Source organism: Spermophilus citellus (genome assembly GCF_964194105.1).
Source record: "Spermophilus citellus genome assembly, chromosome: 1".
Lineage (NCBI taxonomy): Eukaryota > Metazoa > Chordata > Mammalia > Rodentia > Sciuridae > Spermophilus > Spermophilus citellus.
The window spans coordinates 148,446,904-148,470,180 of record NC_138182.1 but is presented as its reverse complement, the minus strand read 5'-3'; the positions used below and the strand labels follow the sequence as shown (position 1 = coordinate 148,470,180).

General features: G+C 33.2%; 1 protein-coding gene across 1 annotated transcript in view; it reads left to right on the top strand.

Moving 5' to 3' along the window:
* The window catches only part of LOC308651598 (solute carrier organic anion transporter family member 6A1-like), a gene marked incomplete at both ends in the record, with an annotated part of 58,463 nt that extends 36,152 nt beyond the window's left edge, over positions 1–22,311 (top strand). The window contains 5 exon segments of the mRNA XM_081298941.1: positions 13,128–13,315; positions 19,650–19,714; positions 21,872–21,988; positions 21,991–22,008; positions 22,253–22,311. Coding sequence (XP_081155067.1) covers positions 13,128–13,315; positions 19,650–19,714; positions 21,872–21,988; positions 21,991–22,008; positions 22,253–22,311 — 447 coding nt within the window.
* Between the last annotated feature and the right edge of the window lie 966 nt (positions 22,312–23,277).

Below are 23,277 nucleotides of genomic sequence, written 5' to 3'. Positions count from 1 at the left end.
GCATTGCTTCAATTTCCTTCTCTTATCTGATACTCTAGGGCTAGAGTATCAAGGACTATATAGAGAAGGAGTGGCAAGAGTGGGCATCCTTGTCTTATTCCTGTTTTTAGAGGAAATGGTTTCAGTTTTTCTTGACTAAGTATGATGTCGGCCTTGGGTTTGTCATAAGTCATTTTTACAATGCAGAAATAAGTTCCTTCTCTCCCTAGTTTCTGTAGTGTTTTAAACATGAATGGGTGCTGGACTTTGTCAAGTGCTTTTCTGCATTTATTGAGTTAATTGTGTGGTTTTTGTCTTTAACTTTGTTTATGTGGTGTACATTTATAGATTTGTGTATGTTGAACCAACGTTGCATCCCTTGGATTAAACCCACTTATTATGGTATACTATCTTCTTAATGTGTTTTTAAATGTGGTTTGTCAATATTTTATGAAGAATTTTTTTATATGATCAGTGATATTGGACAAAAACTCTCTTTCCTTCATGTGTCTTTGTCTTGTTTTGATATCAGGGTGATAATGTTTTCGGACAATGAATTTGGCAGTGTTCTCTTTTCTATTTCATGGAGTAATTTGAGAAGGATTGACATTGGTTCTTTGTTAAAGTTCTGGTAGAACTCAACTGAGAAACCATCTGGTCCTGGACTTTTTTTGTTTGGAGATTTTTAATAGCAGCTTCAATTTCATTGCTGTTTATATTTTTTATAGTCTCATGATTTCATTAGGTCATATGTCTCTAGGTATCTGTAATTATCCCTGAGTGTCTAGTTTACTGGAGTATAAATTTTCAGATAGATTTTTATGATCCACTGAATTTCAGTAGTGTCTATGTTGATACTATTTTTTGTTAATTTGGGTTTTCTCTCATTTTCTTTTGATTAATTTGGCTAAATGTTTATCAATCCTGCTTATCTTTTTATTTAAGGAACCAATTCTTTGCTGCATTGATCCTTTTGTTAAATTTTCAGATTCATTAATTTTGGCTCTGATTTTAATTATTTCCTGTTTTCCACTGATTTTGGAATTAGTTTTATCTTGTATTCTATAGGGATGGAACCATTGCATATTAGAGATTCAACCATTTTGAATAGTAATGCAATTCACAATAGCCTACCTCATAACTTTCCCATGTTCATAAATTAAAAAAAAAAAGAAAAAGAGGATGAAAAAGAATCTAAGAACTCTTCTCTATACGTATATTTCTTAGTCTTTGTCTTTTCTCGTACAATTTACTACTTCATGTTTTAAATTTTATATTGTTAACATTTTATTCAAATGTGCCATTATTTTAAAGACATTTAAATAATACAAACATATTTCTCATTAAAAAAAAAAACTAACCTATGGAACCAACCTAGGTGTCCATCAAAGATGAAGAAAGGGGTTGGGGGTGTAGTTCAGTGGTAAAGTGCTTGCCTAGCACACATAAAGCACTAGGTTGGATCTGCAGCACCACATAAAAACAAATAAATAAAATTAAAGTATAAAAAAAGATGAATGGATAAATAAAATGTGGTATATATTCATAGTGGAGTTTTATTTAGCCAGTAAGAGGAATGAAATTATGGTGTTTTGTGGTAAATGGATGCAGCTGGAAAACATCTTGCTAAATGAAATGAGCCAGGCCTAGAATATCAAGAGTTGAATGTTTTCTCTCATATGCAGAAGATAAACAAAAATAAGGAGGAAATAAAGGGAAAGAATCACATGAAAATAGGAGACAAATCAGTGAAGTAGAGGAAGAGGTTATGAGAGGGAGAGAGGAGGCATAAGGGAAGGGAAGAATGGTAGAATGAGACTGACCAAACTATCCTATGTACATACATGAATTCACAGTGAATTTCACCTTTATGTATATCTACAATGCACTAATGAAAAAGAAAAACTATAAATAAATAGAAGAAAGACCAGTAGAAGAACAGAAAAGGGAGCAGGGGGAGGGAGGATGGTGGGGAAAGAGGAAGTATGAGAGACTGTGCCAGAGCCAATTATATTGCTCTTTTAACTATGTCAAATGAACCCAATATTGTGCACTAACACGTTTTTTAAAAAGAACATGCTTAAGAATAAGACTAACCAAAAACATGAAAGCCTTCATCAATGAAAATTACAGAAAACAGAGGAAACAAATCAAACACAAAAAATTTGAAAACGCCTTCAATGTTTACGACTATGAAGAATTAATTTTGTCAAAACAGCCATACAAACAAAAATATCTACAGATTCCATGTAATCCCCATCAAAATTCCAATGATAGGGCTGGGGATGTGGCTCAGCGGTAGCGCGCTCGCCTGGCCCGGGTTCAATCCTCAGCACCACATACCAACAAAGATGTTGTGTCCGTCGAGAACTAAAAAATAAATATTAAAAAAAAAATTCTGTGCCCGCCGAGAATTAAAAAAAATAAATATTAAAAAAAATTCTCTCTCTCTCTCCTCTCTCACTCTCTCTTTAAAAAAAAAAAATCCAATGATAATCTTCCCCAAACCAAAAAAAAAAAAAAAAATCCTAATTCATATGGAAGAACAAAAGATCCAAAGCAATTATGAGGAAAACCAATAAAGCTAGAGGCATTACAATATTGATTTCAAGTTTTAAATTGATAATTACAGTAATAAAAACAGCTTGGTACTGGCATCAAAATAGACACACTGAGCAATGGAGCAGAATGGGAGACATAGAGACAAACCCACACAGCTACATTTATCTGGTTCTTGACAAAGGTGCCCAAAACATTAAAGAAAAGACAGTCTTTTAAATGGTGCTGGGGAAACTGGATATCCACATGCAAACAACTGAAACTTAATCCATATCTCTCAAACTGCACAAAGGTCAACTGAAAATGGTTAAATAGCTAGGAATAAGACCAGAACACGAGCAACTTCTAGAACAGAATACAGGGGAAAGTTCCAACCTATAGGGGTAAATAATGACTTTCTCCCTGGGACTCCTAAAACTCAGGAAATAATACAAAGACTCAACAAATAGGATGGTATCAAACTAAAAAAAGAATTCTGCACAGCAAAGGAAACATTTAAAAGCATGAAAAGAGAACCCACAGAATGGGAGAAAATCTTTGCAAGCTACTACTTTTCTGATGCAGGATATCTAGACTATATAAAGAACTAAAAATACTCAACACCAGAAAGAAAATAACCCATTCCATTAATGGGCAATTGAACTAAACAGATCCTTCTCAAAACAAAAAATACAAATGGCCTTCTAATATATGAAAATCTATTCAAACATTTAACCATCAGGGAAATGAAAGTTAAGACTACATTGAGATTCCATCTCACTCTAGTCAGAAGGGTGATCAATAAAAATACAAGTAACAATAATTGCTGTCAAGGATATGGGGGAAAGGAAACCTTAATACATGGCTGGTGTTCAATCTCTGGTACAAAAAATAAAAAATAAAAAAAACCCTCTGATGTCCTACTATATAATTTCTGAAAGTTTTAATTTTTGTTCTTAATATTTTATTAATGGAATGTGTTATTTTCTTTCTGGTGTTGAGTATTTTTAGTTCTTTATATAGTCTATATATAATATAATGCTTTTCAACTGCCTTCATTTTCCCCAAAAGACTTTATTTCATTTTTTTTATAACTACATAAAATTACATTGTGTATTATACAATATTTTCTATCCATTCATCTAATGACAGACATCTAGGCTTATTCCATAACTTAGGCCATTGTGAAATGGGGATGCATGTACCTCTAAAGTATGTTGTCTTTCAATCTTTTGGATGGATACTAAAGAATGGTATAGCCGGATCATATAAGAGCTCCATTTTCAGTTTTTTGAGGAACTTCCATACAGATTTCTATAGTGACTATACCACTGAGCCACATCCTCAGCCCTATTTTGTATTTTATTTAGAGTCAGGGTCTCACTGAATTACTTAGGGTCTCGCTAAATTGCTGAGGCTGGCTTTGAACTCAAGATCCTCCTGCCTCAGCCTCCCAAGCCACTGGGATTACAGGTGTGTGTCACTGCACCATGTGACAATGATATTTGATAGAAAAACAGCTCTGAAATAAAACTGACAATAATGGACTCTATGATTATTAACATGAGGTATGAATAGAATTCATTAATAGGTAGAATTATCATTAATCTCAAATGGGAAAGAATTGACACCACAAAAAATAATGTCAACAAAATGAAAATTAAAAGAAATACAATATACTTAAAATGATCAAGTACTGAAATGACAGTAGTAGAATTCCTTCTAGAAAATATTTTCTCAAAGAAAATATGTCAGCTTTGACATCATTGTGTGAATATTCTTATTCAATATATGAGCAGGGCTAAAATGCTAGAATTGGATATCTTCATTTAAAATTTTGCAGAAGTTTGCAGGAAGAGCGGTAGGAAATATTGTAACTCTGAAAATTTTAAAGTTTCTGTAGAAAATTGTAGCTTCATTGAAACTGAAAATAGATATCTGATATTAGTATGGTAATATTCCTGGGCAGTTTTGCCTCTCTGAAACCCGCATGTACTCCATGCTTCTCCAAATCCTCAAGTTTCCTCATATAGATTTTGTGATACATTGGGCTTTTCTTTATGATCTCACTGGCTCTGGTTCTTTTCAGTGCTTTCATTATAAAATAGCAGGGTTGGGGGCTTCTGTCACAGGCTTTTGTAGTCCAAGGGGCACCTTACTCATTTTCCATGGAGGGGAAGTTAGTCTCATTCAAATCATTAAGGATGATAAGAAACAAGCCTTCGGGTCTCTTTACGTTGAAACATCCATAGAATATTGGATTTAATTTACTCACCTCCTATCTTTGTGTTGTTCTGTCATATTTTTTCACATATTTTAAATGATGCATGCTATTGTCAATTGTTCCTTCCTGCAGTCAATATTCACTTATATTTGCCCTTTATCTCACATTTCCATACTTTTGTTTAGAAATACTTCTTTCTGCCTGAAGAATTTTATTTCACCTTGATTTCTGAAAACTTCACTGGGTATGGAGTTCTAGAGTAGTAATTATTTCCCCCAAAGCAGTATATTGTCTTCAGTCTCTGGCTGCTTTTAAGATTTTTCTCTTCATTTGTTGTTTTCAGCAGCTTTACTTTGGTGAGCCTGGTTGTGGTTTTCATTTTATTTATATTACTTGGGTTTCATGAAATAAATCTTTGAGTGTGTGATTAATGTCTATCAGTTGGAAAATTCTCAGCTATTAGCTTCTTCTCTCTCTCTCCTGTTCTTTTTGAGACCATTTGTTAGTTTACTATTAATAAATACATAACAAATTACCAGTGCCTTGGTGGGTTTAAATAACACCCAGTCATTAGCTCACATTTCTAACATCAGAAGTTCAGACCTAGCATCACTGAGTCCTTCGCCCAGAGTCTTACAGACAGAAATCAGGTGTTACTCAGACTATGTTCTTTCTGGAAGAGCTGGGAAAGAATTTACATCTAAATTCATCCAGCTTATTGGCCACATCCAGTTCCTGTTGGTCGCAAAAAAAAAAAAAATGAAGCCTGTGTTTCCTTGCTAGCTGTCTGCTGGGGTACAGTCTTCATTTTTACAAGCTACTCACATTCTTTAGCAAATGACTGTCTCTGTCACCAAGTCCAGCCACAAACAATTTCCCTTATGTAGTATACTTTGAATGTTTCACTTCAGGAAGAACCTTGTTCGTTTTGAGGCTCACTTACTCAGGTTACCCAAGACAATTTATCTTTCTTTAAATCAACTATGCCATATAACTTAGTAAGGAAGGGAGCAAAGTCTATCAGTTCACAGACCCTGCGATTATGCAGCTATGCACAATAGAGGGAGGGTATCTTTGTTCCATCTTAGAATTTTGCCTAACACAGATTAAATAGAGTTATCTCCAATTCTTTCTTTAGATACTTTCTGTTTTCCATCTCTTTTTATGTGTATAAGTTGTTGAAATGTAGATATTTTCCACTGATTGATTTTTCAGCTACTAATCTGCCATTATTCAGTGTTCCCTTTGTCATTAAACCTATTTTTTGAGATTTTAATTTCACTTCTATTTTCCAATCCTAGCATCTATATTTTTATAGACTACCAACCTCTGGTTAAATTCTACATACTTTAAGCTATTTTATTATCCTTATATTTTCTGAAACATATTGATCATTACTGTTTTCTTGATCTTAAATCCACTAACTATGTCATTTAAGAGTCTATTTAAATTTTTTTACTTATATCATAATTTTAAGCCAGTTTTCTTGTCACTTTGATTTGCTCATAATATTATATGAAATGATAAACACTGCATGTGAAAAAAAGTTTCCTAATATAATTGCATAATTTTCTATTCCTTTGCTTTTGCTTCATGTATTTGAGATTCTGCTATTTGCATCCACATTGATAATTGTTGTATCTTCTTAAGGGGTTATTTCTTTTGTCTTTGTAGAGTATTCCTTTCAATTTCTGGTAATACTGTTCTGTGTCTTCAAGTCTATTTCATATGATGGGATATAGTTAACTCTACTTTTCCTTTTATAACCGCTTCCATGGTATATCTTGTTCCTATTCTTTATTTCTTCCTTTATATTTAATGTGTTTTCTATAGTCAGCATGTGGTGTGGTTTTTCTTTTATCTCCATTGCTATTCATCTGTCTTTTATGTGTAGTTTTTAGACTAATAACATTTAATATAATAGCTGATATGGTTGGATTTAGATCTGTCTTCCTTTTTATTGTTAGAGTTTTTTTGGTGATTTTTGCTTGGGTATTCACTTTGTTGGTTTTTCATTTATACATTAATGATAACATTTTTGGATGTGTAACATTTATATGGGGGTGCATGATTCTATACATGGTGTAAATACAATTTTTTATTTAAAAAAGGCAAAATTAATGAATAGGAATACTAAATATTTTATCATTAAGAATTTTTTGTGCATTAATCTGACCATAATTTCTCTGCAGATTATGATCCTATAACTTGAGTCTGTAATTTTTATTAACTAGATCAAGTTGCCAGAATTTTTTGGCATAAATGATGTCACAGTTATCCTGATCTGATTTAAAGCCAAATACATGCACACAAAAGGGTCTTTCTGTTAATGGAAGATGGTGATTTGGGGTGTAAGTTAGAAAAAGACTAATCATCTTATGCTCATTTATGTTATTATGTTTTCTTGGTTCCCTCCCTGAGCTGTGGACTGGCGCCTCCCTGGATTGACAGAGTTTATCTCAGGGAGGCCCTCACTGCATGACTGCCTCCTTTTGGTTACAATTCCCACTCTAAAACCTGTTGGTAATTCCTTTCAAATCCATTTTCTAACTAAATGATGTGTCTGACAATTGTTATTTTATCTTACATTATCCTAGACCTGAGAACTATTGTGTTGTACCTTATTTCAATTGCTTATTAATGATTTGTCAGTTTTTATCCTTGTCTTCATGGTTCCTTCATTGTATTTCATAGTGACCAGAGTGATGCTTTAAAATGTGTCATTTATATTCACATCCCTTTAATGGCTTCTCATCCTTAAGAATAAAAGACCAAAGTTTTTTTTTATTTGTTCTGATTAGTTACATGAGAGTAGAATGCATTTTGACATATCCTACATAAATGCAGTATAACTTCTCATTCTTCTGATTATACATGATGTAGAGTTACACCAGTGGTGTAATCATATATGCAACATAGGGTAATAATGTCCAATTAATTCTATTATCCTTCCTCCCCTTCTTTAATTCCCCTCTGTCTAATCTAAAGTATCTCTATTCTTCCCTAGCATCCACATAACAGAGAAAACATTTGGGTTTTGGTTTTGGGGGGTTTAGTTTATTTCACTTAGGGTAATATTCTCCAGCTCTGTTATACCAGCAAATGCCATAATTTCATTCTTCTTTAGGCTGATAATATTCCATGTGTATATTTTCTTTATCCATTAATCTATTGAAGGGCACCTCGGCTGGTTCTATAGTTTAGCTATTGTGAATTGAGCTGCTATAAGCATAAAAAGAAGAAATGGGACCAAATAAAGACTGAAATCCAGCTAGATAAACAAGTTCTATAGCTTCACATCCAGCATCAGGGTGCCTGGCATTTTGATATTCTCCCCAATGTGCCTGTATCACTCCACCTCTATGGCCTTTGAATGTTATATCACATATGGCCTCTCTTTTGCCTGGTTTCTTCTCAATTCATGCAGTTTTCCTTTGCAGATGTTCCAGGGTACTGGCATCTCTTAACCTTGAGATATCTCCAATGCAGCTTCAACTTTTTTTTTTCACATATTCACATACTTCCATTTCTTCTTTTTATGCCCTTATTTCTCTCTTATAGAATGGAAATGTTTATTCTGTACAATTGTATCTGGGAGATATATATAAAACTTTCTTTTGATCTTTATTCTCACAGTTAAGAGTTTACCTTGAGGGCTGGGGATGTGGCTCAGCGGTAGTGCACTTGCCTGGCATGCGTGCGGCCCGGGTTCGATCCTCAGCACCACATACCAACAAAGATGTTGTGTCCGCCGAGAACTAAAAATAAATAAATAAATATTAAATATTTCTCTCTCTCTCTCTCTCTCTCTCTCTCTCTCTCTCTCTCTCTTCTCTCTCTAAAAAAAAACTTAAAAAAAAGAGTTTACCTTGAGTCTCAGATACATTGCTGATTTAAACTTTGTGGCAATGCTGGAACCATTGAGACTATGGGGACTCTTGAAACTGGATTAAACATATTTTAACTTGTGATATAGGCATGAACTTGAGGAGGCCATAGTAAAATATTGTGTTTCAGATATATGGTTTCCTCAAAAAGCTTATGTGTGATGCAATGTAAGAATGTTCAGAGGTGAAATGATTAGATTATGAGGGGTATAGCCTAATCCATTGATTAATCCACTGATATTTATTAACTGGTTGGTAACTGTAGGAAGATAGGGTGTGGCTGGAGGAAGTCAGTCACTGTGGGTATGCCTTTGGGACTTACATTTTGTCCTTGATGAGAAGAAATATATGTTTCAATCTACACACACACACACACACACACACACACACACACTCCTTCCTGGTTAACATGTCTTGAGCTGCTTTCCTTTGCCAACCCTTTCTTCCATATGCTCTGCCTCAGCTCAGGCCCAGAGCTGTCGAGATGCCTGATCATAGACTAAATCTGTGAAATCATGAGCCAAAATAACCTTGTTCTCTAAGTTGTTCTTATTTGTCATATTGGTTAAAGCAACAAAGAGCTGATTTAAAACATCCAGTAATTGTTTGCTGATGATATCATTCTATATTCAGAAGACCCAAAAAATTCCACCAGATGACTTCTAGAGCTGATAAATGAATCTAGCAAAGTAGCAGGATACACAATAAACACTCATCAATAGCTTTCCTGTACTCTAACAGTGATTCATCTGAAAAAGAAATCAAGAAAACTACCCTTTTTATAATAACTTCAGAAAAAAAGAGAAACATTTGGGAATTAATATAACCACAGAGATGAAAAATCTCTACATTTAAAAATATAGAAAACTTGCCTGGCATGTGTGAGGCACTGGGTTTGATTCTCAGCACCACATATAAATAAATAAATAAAGGTCCATCAAAAAATATATAGAAAACTGAAGAAAGAAATTAAAGACTTCAGAAGATTGAAAAGACTCTCACATTCCTGGATAAACAGAATTAATATCATTAAAATGGCCATACTAACAAAAGAAATAAACACATTTAATGAGATCTCCATAAAAATTTCAATGACATCCTTACCGTAACTAGAAAAGAAAAACAGTCTTACCATCTCACTCCAGTAAGATTGGCAGCCATTAAGAAGTCCAACAACAACAAGTGCTGGCGAGGATGCGGGGAAATGGGTACACTTGTTCATTGTTGGTGGGACTGCAAAATGGTGCAGCCAATTTGGAAAGCAGTATGGAGATTTCTTGGAAAGCTGGGAATGGAACCACCATTTGACCCAGCTATTCCCCTACTCGGTCTATTCCCTAAAGACCTAACAAGAGCATGCTACAGGGACACTGCTATATCAATGTTCATAGCAGCACAATTCACGATAGCAAGATTGTGGAACCAACCTAGAAGCCCTTCAATAGATGAATGGATTAAAAAATGTGGCATTTATACACAATGGAGTATTACTCTGCAATAAGAAATGACAAAATCATAGAATTTGGAGGGAAATGGATGGCATTAGAGCAGATTATGCTAAGTGAAGCTAGCCAATCCTTAAAAAACAAATGTCAAATGTCTTCTTTGATATAAGGGGAGTAACCAAGGACAGGGTAGAGACGAAGAGCTGGAGAAGAAGAATAACATTAAACAGGGATGATAGGCGGGAGGGAAAGTGAGAGTTAAGGGAAATTGCATGGAATTGGAAGGTGAGCCTCAGGGTTATACACAATTACATATAAGAGGAAAGGAGGAGTAGGAGGAAAATTATATAAGTGGAAGAAACGATTTATAGTAGAGGGGATGGAGAGAGAGAAGGGGAGGGGAGGGGAGGGGAGGGGAGGGGAGGGGTGAGGGGACAGTGGAGAATGGGATAGACAGCAGAATACATCAGTCACTAGAAAGGCAATTTGTAAATCAATGGAAATGTAACTGATGTGACACAGCAATCTGTATACGGGGTAAAAATGGGAGTTCATAACCCACTTGAATCAATCTGTGAAATATGGTATATTAAGAACTATGTAATGTTTTGAACAACCAACAATAAAATTAAAAAAAAATGCATGTGGAAGAATAAGAGACTTAAAATAGCCAAAGCAATTCTGAACAAGAAAAGTGATATAGGAGGCAACAGGGTACATGATCTCAAATTATATTACAGAATTATTTTTTTTAAAGAGAGAGAGAGAGAGAATTTTTTTAATATTTATTTTTTAGTTTTCGGTGGACACAACATCTTTATTTTATTTTTATGTGGTGCTGAGGATCGAACCTAGCCCCCTGTGCATGCCAGGTGAGCACACTACAACTCGAGCCACATCCCCAGCCCTATACTACAGAATTCTAATAAAAAAACAGCATGGTATTAGGATCAGATTAATACAACCATTATGGAAAGCACTGTGGTGATTTCTCAAAAAAACTAGGAATGGAACCACCATATGAGTCAATTGTCCCACTCTTCAGTATTTATCTGAAAGAACCAAAATCAGAATGGTATAGCTATAGCCACTTAAGTACTTAATAGCAGCACAGTTCACAATAGCCAAATCATGGAATCAACCTAGATACCTATCAATAGATGGATGGAACAAGAAAATGTGGCATATATCCACAATGAGTTTTAGTCAGCCATAAAATAAATGAAATAATGGTATTTGCCTATAAATGGATAGAAATGAAAAAAAAAATCATGCTAAGTGAAGTAAGCCAGACCAAGAAATTCAAGAGTGAATGTGGAAGCTAGAGCAAAATAAAGGAAAGAAGGTCATCAGAAAAGGAGATCATTGCAATAGAAGGAAAATGAAAGAGGAAGGAAGGAAGGGAAAGAAAACTGGAATGAATTTACCAAAATCCTGTGGTATACATATATAAATGTACAAAAGGAATTTTCACCTTTAAGCATATGTAGTAAATGCCAATCAAAAATAAATAAATCAGGGAGTGAAAGGAAGATCAATAGAGGATAGAAAGAAGAATATGGGGAAGGGGGGAAGAAGGAAAAGGGAAGGATGAGAATTAAAATCAAACTCTTTACATGTATGATGTTGTCAAAATGAATCCAAATACTTTGTACAATTATAATGTTCTAATTTTAAAAAAGCAATAACTTAACAGCTTCCTCCACAATACTGATATAATTTTCATACTAAAATTTTCTGAATCATTTGGACTGAAATCATCTTTAATTCCTTTTATTCTTTCAATAGTAACTTAGTTCCATATATTTATTAAATTTGCTATTTCTCTTATTATTTTGTAACTTAAAATATATTCAATGGATTGGTAAAACGCTTATATCTGTCATCTCTGATCTCCATTAGGTCTTAGAAAACATGACTTACTTACCTTACCGTCCATGAATTATTATCCTTGAAATATCAGAAATTTATATTTTCATTGGTTCCTTATTCAGTGCCACATTATGACTTTGTTTGGCCCTGGATATGTTTGTTTTTGTGCTCCCATTTCTTCACTTACAAAACAAATTTTTTTACAAATGTGTTGGTATATAACATATGTGATCTATTCTTGGTTTATTATTAATTACTTTTCTTATTAACATACTCATATTCAAATTTTTCTTTGCTTTTTAAAGAAACAAACATTAAAATATTTTTATTTGGTCCTGGAAGTCCTTTGGGCCTCAGTCAATGTATGCACTGTGTCTAATAAATAAAAGCCCTGACATCATTGCATACAAAGACAAATGTTATCTTTTAAACATAGTTCTAAAATTTTTACTGTTGGGTAACTAACCACATTTCATATCCCAGTTAAAATTTAATTTTATTCATTACCATAACTTTAATTACCTTAAGTAATTTTTTTATTTTAAAAAATAAATTTTATTGAGATGTCATTTACATACAATAAATGTATCTGTTTTAAGTGAAGAGTTTAATGCTTGTAACCACCACCATAAGCAAGGCATAGAACATTTCCATAACTAGTGAAGTTCCCATGGGTTTCTTTTTTTTTTCACTTTATTTTATTTTTTTTTATTGGTTGTTCAAAACCTTACAAAGCTCTTGACATATCATATTTCATGCATTAGCTACAAATTTCTTAAACTGGCTAAACTTTTCCTAAGTGACTATAATCATACAAACACACACAAAGACAATAATTCGGGGCTGGGGATGTGGCTCAAGCAGTAGCGCGCTCGCCTGGCATGCATGCGGCCCGGGTTCGATCCTCAGCACCACATACCAACAAAGATGTTGTGTCCACCGAGAACTAAAAAATAAATATTAAAAATTCTCTCTCTCCAAAGACAATAATTGGTTAGGTAAAAGACCTTGGATTTATCCTTAGTGTTTTGTTTCTAAATAAGTAATGCAAATTTAATGTAAGGCATTTATTAGTAAAACTGCAGTAGCCCTACATTTATTGATTCAATTTTTATTTCAATAACAAAAGTTTATTTTATGACTATATTTCTGAAACTTTTTTTTAATCTTTAATATTCATAGACGTACTACAATTGTTCTTGCATTAAAGCGGGATTAACAACTCCAGATGTAGAAGGTGATTTTATTGATGCCAGGCCTGGGAAATGTGACACCAAGTGTCATACAGTACCTGTGTTTTTTGCTTTGGTTTTTTCTGCAGTTGTTTTTGCTAGTTTTTCTGATGTACCACTTACGCTAATCATCTTCCGGTATGTATATAGTATTTGCAATTATCTTTAATATAGTACATAAGAAATATGAATTTAGAAATATTTCAGATTATTATAGTAAATTATTTTCTCTGTATTGTATGATAACAGAGGAGAAATTGTTACATTGTCAAAATTTATGTATATGTTTAATTCTTTTAATTTATTTGCATAAAATATACAAATGTAACATTTAGTTTAATTTTTACCTAAAATTAAGAGTATACATTTATTGAAATAGTACTCCTTAAATATGTAAAATTTTAGGTTTTTATGCATCGGGTACAAAAAAAAAAAAACCTTGAATAAACAACCCAATAGAATTATACTTAATCTAACCCATGGAAAATTAATAAATCAGAAAATTCTTAATTGTAACACAGTTGTGAGTTTAAAGTTAATTTGTTGGTTATAATTATTTATTGACTAATTCTATTTTAGCCAATTAAAATATGAGAAAATATCTGTGTCATCAATAAAGGAACATAACTTTTAAAATTTCCATACATAAATATATTATTCTAAATACAACCAATATTTGTTCTCCATGTTTTCTTCCCATATATATGATACCCATTTAATACTCATTTTTATCCTAATCTCAAAATAATTGGGCATTATTTTTTAATTATTGTTTTCAAGAGGTTAACAGGAACCTTTGAGTCATAAAGTACCTGTACGGGTTGACCAGGTAACAAAGTGTGGAAAGTAATAGTTTCTATCTGGGATCATTTGGGAAATAGTATAGAGCATGACTTGAACTTGGTTCAGAACGTAAGTGACTTTTTTATAGTGTAAGCACACGGGACAAGAACTTCACAGGGAAAATGAGCAGAAAAAGTAGAGGCAAAAATGTATGAAATGTGGCAAGGAGTTTGTTAAGACAGGAATAGCATGATGGGAGACAAAAATGTCTAAGCCACTTAAGGGCTGGTCATGGGAAACCATTTATGTAATCTTATTGTGAATGGTGTTATCCTATGCACATAGCTGGGAGCCACTGAAAATAGTAAACCTCAAGGGTATAAATAATCAAATGTGTGTCTTAGATGTGGTACATCGAAGATAGTGTGGAAGATGGAGCTGAGCAGAGAAATGGAGAAAAAGAAATTAGAACTAAAAAGAACAAGTAAAAAATTAAAAGAAAGAAAAGTAATTAGAATTTAGTAGTATTGTTTAGAGATAGATTTAGAACATATTTGGGAATTATCTAGTTTGGTTAAAATCATGAGCATGGGTATCAGGGGAGTGAGGGGCGCAGAGGTAGAAGCCAGAAGGATTTAGAAGATGTTCTAGATGTTTAAGTATGATTTCTCTGATGGGAATCTTCCCAACCCTGCTTTCCCTGGCAAGCATTTGCAGGGCTATGTGTTTTAACCTTATGCTGATATTTACCTTTGGGTGTCACTCTTGTTACCAGCACACTTTTGACCTAACTATAGTACTTTTAGTAGAGGATTTTCACCCATGTGCATGGAAGAGATGTTCATGGTACATTGTAAAACAACAATAAAACCATTTTTTTTCAGAACCAAAAAAATAATAAATAAAATAATGAGTGTTATTAATTTGATGTGCCAAGTATGGAATATACAGAAATAGATGATCATATTTAGACTTCAAGTTTAGAGAACTGAATGAATGATTACTCCATTAATTAAGATTGTAAAGTCAAGGAGAATAGAAAACTCAGATTGAAGGTGATTATTGCAGTGTTGAACATGCCTTATTTAAAGTTGATGTGAAATATCCAAGCAATTGTTCTCAGCAGTAAGATGAAAGAAATGATCATAATATTCCAAAGGCTCAGTTCTGAATCTTCTCACTTCCCTTGAAAATCAGGCAGCACAATAAGGAAAATAACACATAAATACACACAATATTTCCAATACAGCTATGAGATAAACAAAAAAATAGTAAAGTTGAAATTATGTTTAAGTGTTGCTGAAGTTGAAGTGGGACTGAAAGTCATCTTGTGGATTCACAAAAATTTTTATGAAGAATAGGAAATGGGGAAAGGACCTCAGAATTGACAGATCTCAGATTTGTCTGGCACATAATTCTGCTCAGAAAGAGAGGGACACACAATGAGATGGATGTTCAGGAATCAGAGTCAGACCTAGGTAGAAAAGTAAAGGTAGAGTCTCTCTGGATCAACAATAAGAGGGAATCTTGAAGAGTTCCCAGGAGGTCCAGGCCTGGCAAGCAAAAAGTGCCAGCAATATAAACTGAATGAATGCGTAATCTTCAAAAGCAAAAAAGTGTAATGAGAGCTCAGAAACATAGGATTGGCAGTAGAAGTTCTTTTGAAGTAGGACAGATTTGAAGAGGCAGAGGATTTGTTGCTATACTAATCATAATAGTCCTTATTTGGAAATAATACTAACTCTACAATTAATGAAAAAATTTTGGCATCTTCATACAATGGATTACTACAGAGTTGTGCTGATAGATATGGTGATTATTAACCATTTATGCTCTGTAAGTTAAATTCTATCTTCATATATGTTTAATTCAGTATTAAATTGACCTGTTGAGTAATTAAGTTCTTAATTCTAGTTATGGTATTTTCATTATGGAATTCACTTCTTGCTTTTTAACTGAATTTAATTCTCTGATAAAAATTCTCTATCTTGTCATGTAATTTTTGAATATATTAAGCCCAGAAATTTAAGATATAAATACCAGATATATGATATCTGAAGATTCTGCAGGTTTATTTATATTTATTTTTTCCACATTATTGTTTAAACTCCATTTTATTTCTTGGTACTGCCTCATAAAATTTACAAATAATTTTTTAAAGATCATATGTTGTATTTTATGTTTCAAAAACAATAGAGGCTCTGGGTATTATATAACTCCAAAAAATTAAATGTAATTTTAATCAGGCAGCTAGAATAAGGATAGTTCCCTGAATGTAATTGATGATAGATTTAGGATTTTTTCATTTTTATTTTTAATTTCAATTATAATTATAAATTCATATTAGTTGTATAGATTAATGGGTTTTTTGACATGCCTGTAAATGCATATGCCATGCCTTGTTTGAAAATGCACCTTCTCTAATATCCTTTTCCACCCTCCCCTTTCCTTATATGTTAGTCCCTTTCCTACTTTTCAGTCATTGTTTTTTATGTTTCCAAAAATGAGAGAAAACATGCAATACTTATCTTTATATATCTGACTTTTTTTTTTACCTAACATGATGACATTAATCAATAACAACAAAAAACAAGTTAATCTAATCAATCAGTAGACTAAAGATCTGAACAGATATTTCTAAAAAGACCAAATACACATGGCCAATAAATATATGAAAAGATGTTCAATGGCTTTGGCTACCAAGGAATTGCAAATCTAAGCTACTCTGAAATTCCCTCTTATGCCATTCAGAATGGCTATTATTAAAACAAATATTAAACAAATGCCAGTTAAAAATATTGAGTAAAAGAAACCCTTATAGGCTACTGGTAAGAATGTAAATTAGTACAGCTACTATGGAAATTACTATAGAGGATTCTCAAAAAATTAAAAATGTAACTACAAAGTGATCCAGATATACCACTTTTGGTATATTACCCAAAGAAACAAAGCCAGCATACCAAAGAAATACCCATATACATCACAGTAGTCATTATTGCCAAAATAAAGAACCAGCATAGGTATACATCAGCAGATGAATGAATAAAAAATATTGTCTATATGCACAATAAGGGGATATAGCTCAGTTGGTAGTGTGTTTGCCTCGTATGCACAAGGCCCTGGGTTCAATCCCCAGCACCACAAAAATAAAATAAAAATATATGCACAACAAAATATTATTCAATAATGAAGAGGAATGAAGTTGTACCATTTGCAGACAAATGGATGACACTTTGGGTTTAAGTCTTTAAAAGGCCTTATTAGGAGAGATAGATGAAAAAAATGATGTTTTCTATTTTGTTTCAATCACAACATTTTATTGCTGATTGTGGTGATGAGGAAAATGATCATGTCCATAATGACCCCTTTCCAGGATGTGTGTATGTGAAGTGAGTGTCTACTGATGGTCCACTTCTTAAGATAGGGAGCGCTAGGGGAAGAACAAAATGTTGTGTAAGACAGAAACCTATGTCTAGTATTGATGTCTTACAGGAAAGATATGGCCTAAAAAAAAAAAAAAGGTAGCTGTCACATAAGAGATGATGAAAGCTTCCTTTTATCTTTGAAGAGTACCTACAAATGTTCTGTTTACTCCATGAAATTCTTAAACCACAGTGTGACAGGGACACTGCTACATCGATGTTCATAGCAGCACAATTCACAATAGCAAGATTGTGGAACCAACCTAGAAGCCCTTCAATAGATGAATGGATTAAAAAATGTGGCATTTATACACAATGGAGTATTACTCTGCAATAAGAAATGACAAAATCATAGAATTTGGAGGGAAATGGATGGCATTAGAGCAGATTATGCTAAGCGAAGCTAGCCAATCCTTAAAAAACAAATGCCAAATGTCTTCTTTGATATAAGGGGAGTAACCAAGGACAGGGTAGAGACGAAGAGCTTGAGAAGAAGATTAACATTAAACAGGGATGATAGGCGGGAGGGAAAGGGAGAGAGAAGGGAAATTGCATGGAATTGGAAGGTGAGCCTCAGGGTTATACACAATTACATATAAGAGGAAAGGAGGAGTAGGAGAAAAATTATATAAGTGGAAGAAACGATTTATAGTAGAGGGGGTGGAGAGAGAGAAGGGGAGGGGAGGGGAGGGAAGGGGAGGGGGGACTGTGGAGAATGGGATAGACAGCAGAATGCATCAGTCACTAGAAAGGCAATTTGTAAATCAATGGAAATGTAACTGATGTGACACAGCAATCTGTATACGGGGTAAAAATGGGAGTTCATAACCCACTTGAATCAATCTGTGAAATATGCTATATTAAGAACTATGTAATGTTTTGAACAACCAACAATAAAATAAAAAAAAGAAGTATTCACTTTTATGTTATAACATAGTTATGTCTCATTAAAATTTTGATTTTTATGTACATAATTTTCATCTTTAAGTTCATTAAATTGATATATTGGACACTCCTGGGAATCACCAAACATTTAAACATTATTTTCTGTATCAGAAAGATGCTGATGGCTCAAATCAAACTAAAAATACTTCTTATTGACTTTATATGAGAGTATACATATGCTTCAGAGAGAACCACTGCCATGTTACATATTTAACCAAACTGCATATAATAAAAGATGCAGAGAATTATAGTTAAGCAAGTAATCAATACTTGTACTGTATATAAAAAGCTTTATACTAAAGTTTGCTTTTTATAACTTCTTTTTAAGCAATGTACTTGTAATAAAAGTATTAATTTTATGTAATAATATAATTATTAGCAAAGAGTTGGTTAATTTCTTTTCATTTTCCTGTTAGTAAGCATTTGAGATATAAATATATATTTATACTTAATTTATATGGGTAGAATTACATTTGTATTCCTACCCATATCAATTAAGTATTACAAAATACTATGCATATACTACATCTTTATAAATAAGTTATTGCAGATGAAAATATTGGTCATACTATATTGTTCAGATTTTAATACAAAGAAGCAAACAGTAAGCAGAGTTTATTTAAAATGCCCACATAAAGGGAATCTAAAGATTGGAGATGTAGCATAGTAGTAGAGCACTAGTATGCGTTCAATCCCTAATGCCACCAAAAAACAAACCAAACTAACCAACCAACCAAACAAACAAACAAACAAACAAAAAACCAAAACAATAAAAACCTCATAGCTGCTGGACACGGCAGCCCATCCTTGTCATTCCAGGGACTGTGGAGGCTGAGGCAGGAGGATTATAAGTTCAAGGCCAGCCTCAGAAAATTAGTGAAAAAATTTGCCTCAAAATACAGAAAAAGCTGGAAATGCAGCTCAGTGGTAGAGTACCTCCGAGTTCAGTCCCCAGTGCCACTAAATAAATAAATAGGAAAATAAAATAGAAAATGAAAGGAATCTAAGACAATGACATACATGACCAAATGAAGAACATAAAAGCATGGAAGCTAGTTATTCAAGAAAGCAAACAGAATCTGAGGCAGAAAATTTTGGTCATAAAGTTCTTTCTCGTTGTGAAGCACAAAGAGCTTTGGGATTTGTTGGCAACAGGTAAGAAATGGAGAAATGGGAGGAGCTGCACTCCTTTAATGTGTCAGATCAAATTCTGCCAACTGGCCATAGGTTCTTAGTACAACTGATACACAAGAAAAAGAAATTAACATTGAACCTAGCATACATTATGCATTGCTAATAATATCTTCATTATTTTCTTTCAGGGTTGTACCAGGGAAACTCCATTCTTTGGCCTTGGGTATATCGTATGTCATTTTAAGATTACTTGGTATGGACTTTAAGCAGCTATTTTTTATTACATCCAGTTGTTTGAGTTTTGATATGTATGTGTTTATATATGTATTTATAATTATAATTAAATAATTTAAAATGACACAAAACAAGTGAATAGGAGAGGTGTTTTGAAAAATTCAGGAGGCAATAAATGTAAAGACAGAATACCTAATGTAATGCCAGTTCTTTTATACAAAACATGCACCCATTATATTGGATCTTAGGAGTATCTGAGAAATTTGATATAAAGTATATTCCTCATCTCATAAAAGTGGGTTGAGGAGCTCATACAAAATACTTGTATTAACTTTACATTTCTTGCACTTTAGGGAAGTCACTAAACTAGAGTAGTGCTTTTGAATATTTTCATCACCAAAGACACTGAATCTGTTGTTTTTACAGATTTGCTTATTTTCAAGAATAAATTGTTTTTTTTTCTGGGGGTAATGAGCTCCTTTCTTCAGACTTTCTTAAATAACAAGATCTATATTTCAAACCACATTATGACTGTATTATAATTCCTGATTTAAGAAGTTGATTAAAAATATCATCGGAGAAAAGAAACAAGATTGGACTGGATTAAAGGCTGCAAAGTATGCAGTACAAAAATGTAGAAGTTGTATGTTGGGCTCTGATAGGGAGCAGAGAAATAATTTTAGTTCAATAGGTGTGATTCAAATTAGCATTTTAACATGGAAAAATTAGAACATGAGTTTTATGCTGGACAATGACCCAACAGATCAGAAAATATCTGTAACCAAAGAAATAGCACAGGGAACAGCAGTGCATATGCCAGTTTGCTGCTGCAAAAAGAAGTCAGTGAGGCTGATGTATTTTTGAATTGGAAAGATTATATTGTAGATATAAACAAACAGAAGATAGATATTAGCTTATTACATTTTAAGAACTCTGCTGGTATAAAGGCAAATAATTATGAGAAAAAAATGTAGAGGAAAAGAAAAACGAGGCTTTTGGTGAAGTTTAAGAATCATATTAGGGGCTGGGGATGTGGCTCAAGCGGTAGCGCGCTCGTCTGGCATGCGTGCGGCCCGGGTTCGATCCTCAGCACCACATACAAACAACGATGTTGTGTCTGCCGATAACTAAAAAATAAATATTAAAAAATTCTCTCTCTCTCTCTCTCTCTCTCTCTCTCTCCCCCTCTCCCTCTATCACTCTCTCTTTTAAAAAAAAAAGAATCATATTAAATTGGAAATCTGGGGGTTTGGTGGCTAAAGAAAGAAATCAGTATATCCAAGATATGTTTGGAATCTGTGTTACAACATTTATGATGTATTGGAAAAAGATGATGAGAAGTGAAAAATAATATGTGGTAGATGTAGGTTTTTCACTTTGAGCAACTATAAAAAGACTGAGATGGGGAAATTGGCAGACATCAAGAGTCATGAGGCACCAACACCCTAATAATTTCTTAAGAAAGTTGATCAACCATTACCAATGTTTAATTCTGAGAACACAATTCTGGTGACTATGGGAAAACTGTACATGTGACTGCTCATTCACTTTTTGATGAAAGGAAAAAGTGTTGCTGATGAAGAGCTGTTGTCTCTGAATCATGTAAAAGTTTCCCTTGGGCAGCACAGCTGTCCTTCAGGATCTCAGGCCATCTGACTCTGCCACTACCATAAGCTTATCAAGATGTTTTCATTTTCAGTTATTTTTCTAAGTATCTTGATAAAAGATATACACTGCCAACCCATTTTTCAGTCATTCAAAATTTTGCAGTTACATATCTTTGAAGATATACTGAGTTCACAAAAATCAGTACTTGGTATCTCTGTTCAAAATATTTTATTCTAAACTTTTCAAGTAAAACCCAACAAATATTTTGAGATGGCTTTGAAACAAAAGCATGTACAAAAATTCTAAAAAAGATTCCAATGTACAAATATATTTGTACATATAGGGATAAGAATATTTAAAAACTCATATTATTTCCAGTAGTTAACAATCTTAACCAGAAGTGATTCTTTGATGATTTAAGTTATATATTTAAAATGATGATGATGATAATGATGATGATGATGATGATGATGATGATAGTGGTATGTGTGGAAATTCTAAAGGAAATTATTATGATCCTGATCAATGGTGTTTTATGGAGAATTTACAGTCATTAAATATTTTACAGGAACAATTCCTGGACGAGTCATTTTTAAAATGATAGGAGAAACTTCTTGTACCTTTCGGGATATTAATCATTGTGGATGCAAAGGACGTTGTTGGATCTATAACAGGACAAAAATGGCCTACTACTGGTAGGAATATGTAAGTGGCATATATTATAGAAACTTAGAAAAATAAAATTGCTTTAAACACTTATGTTTGTTTATAGTAGAGTGATAATAAACCACAAACTAATAGTTTTATAATTAAAGTAGGCTTATATGATTGTATAGAAAATATTTTGGAAACAAATACTATAGAATTTATATAAATATTTGATCAGTGTGTTAAATACACAATAGTTTCATGTTATTTTTATGGTTTGGATCTGGAATGTCCCCCTTAGTTTCAAGTGTTGAAGGCTTGATCCCCAATGCAGTAATGTTAAGAATATTGGGGAAGTAATTGGATCATGAGGGTTCTGAGCTCATCAGTGGGTTCATCATTTGATTGCATTAGTGGGAAGGGGTAGAAACTTCAGGAAGTGACCTAGATGAAGGAAGCGGTTCCTTGTAGGTGTGCCCTGGGGCAGTATATCTTGTTCCTGGCCTCTTCCTCCCAATCTCTCTGTTTCTAATCTCCATGAAGTGAAAAACTATTTTGCTATACCCTTCTGCCATGGTATTCTGCCTCATCATAGACCCAGAAACAATGTAGCCAATAAACCATGGACTGAAATCCTGAAAACAGTGCACCAAAAAACCTGTTCCTCCTCAAAGTTGTTTTCTTTAGGTATCTGACACAGAAACAAAAGGATGATTAACACAGTTATTCCAGAAGAAAGGGTTATAATCAGTAAAAATTAAATTTAGGAAGTAATTCTGCCTGTGTAGGCATCAGCAACCACATTTCTTGACCTTATGACCTTTTCCAGTTTCACTGTAAATGATTAAATAAATTTGAGCAAAAAAAAAAAAAATTATACCATGAAAGATCATCAAGATACTGTTATCACACTTAAATAACTTCACATTTTCTCTTTTGTTTATTAAGTAAGAATGCTTGGAACATAGCAAGCATTCAATATTTCTTGAATAAATAAGAAATATAGGGAACTGGGATGTTGTGTGGGTGGAAGCTATGGTCATGGTTAGGAAAGTCTATATATGTCAGTATTTGGAAAATTCACTGTGTGATTCTGGATCTTAATTTAGTCATTTAATCATGATATTGTGCTACATAATTTCTAAAGTTTTAATAAATAATCAAAGTATGTCTTAATATATAAATACTTTTATGTAATAAATATTTCAAAGTATTTAAATGTTTTGTGTTTTTACTGAATAGGACCAGTAATTCATGGAGCCACATAATTACAGATTCTAATATTTAATACAAATAAATATATGTTTGATAGACAGTATAGAGCAA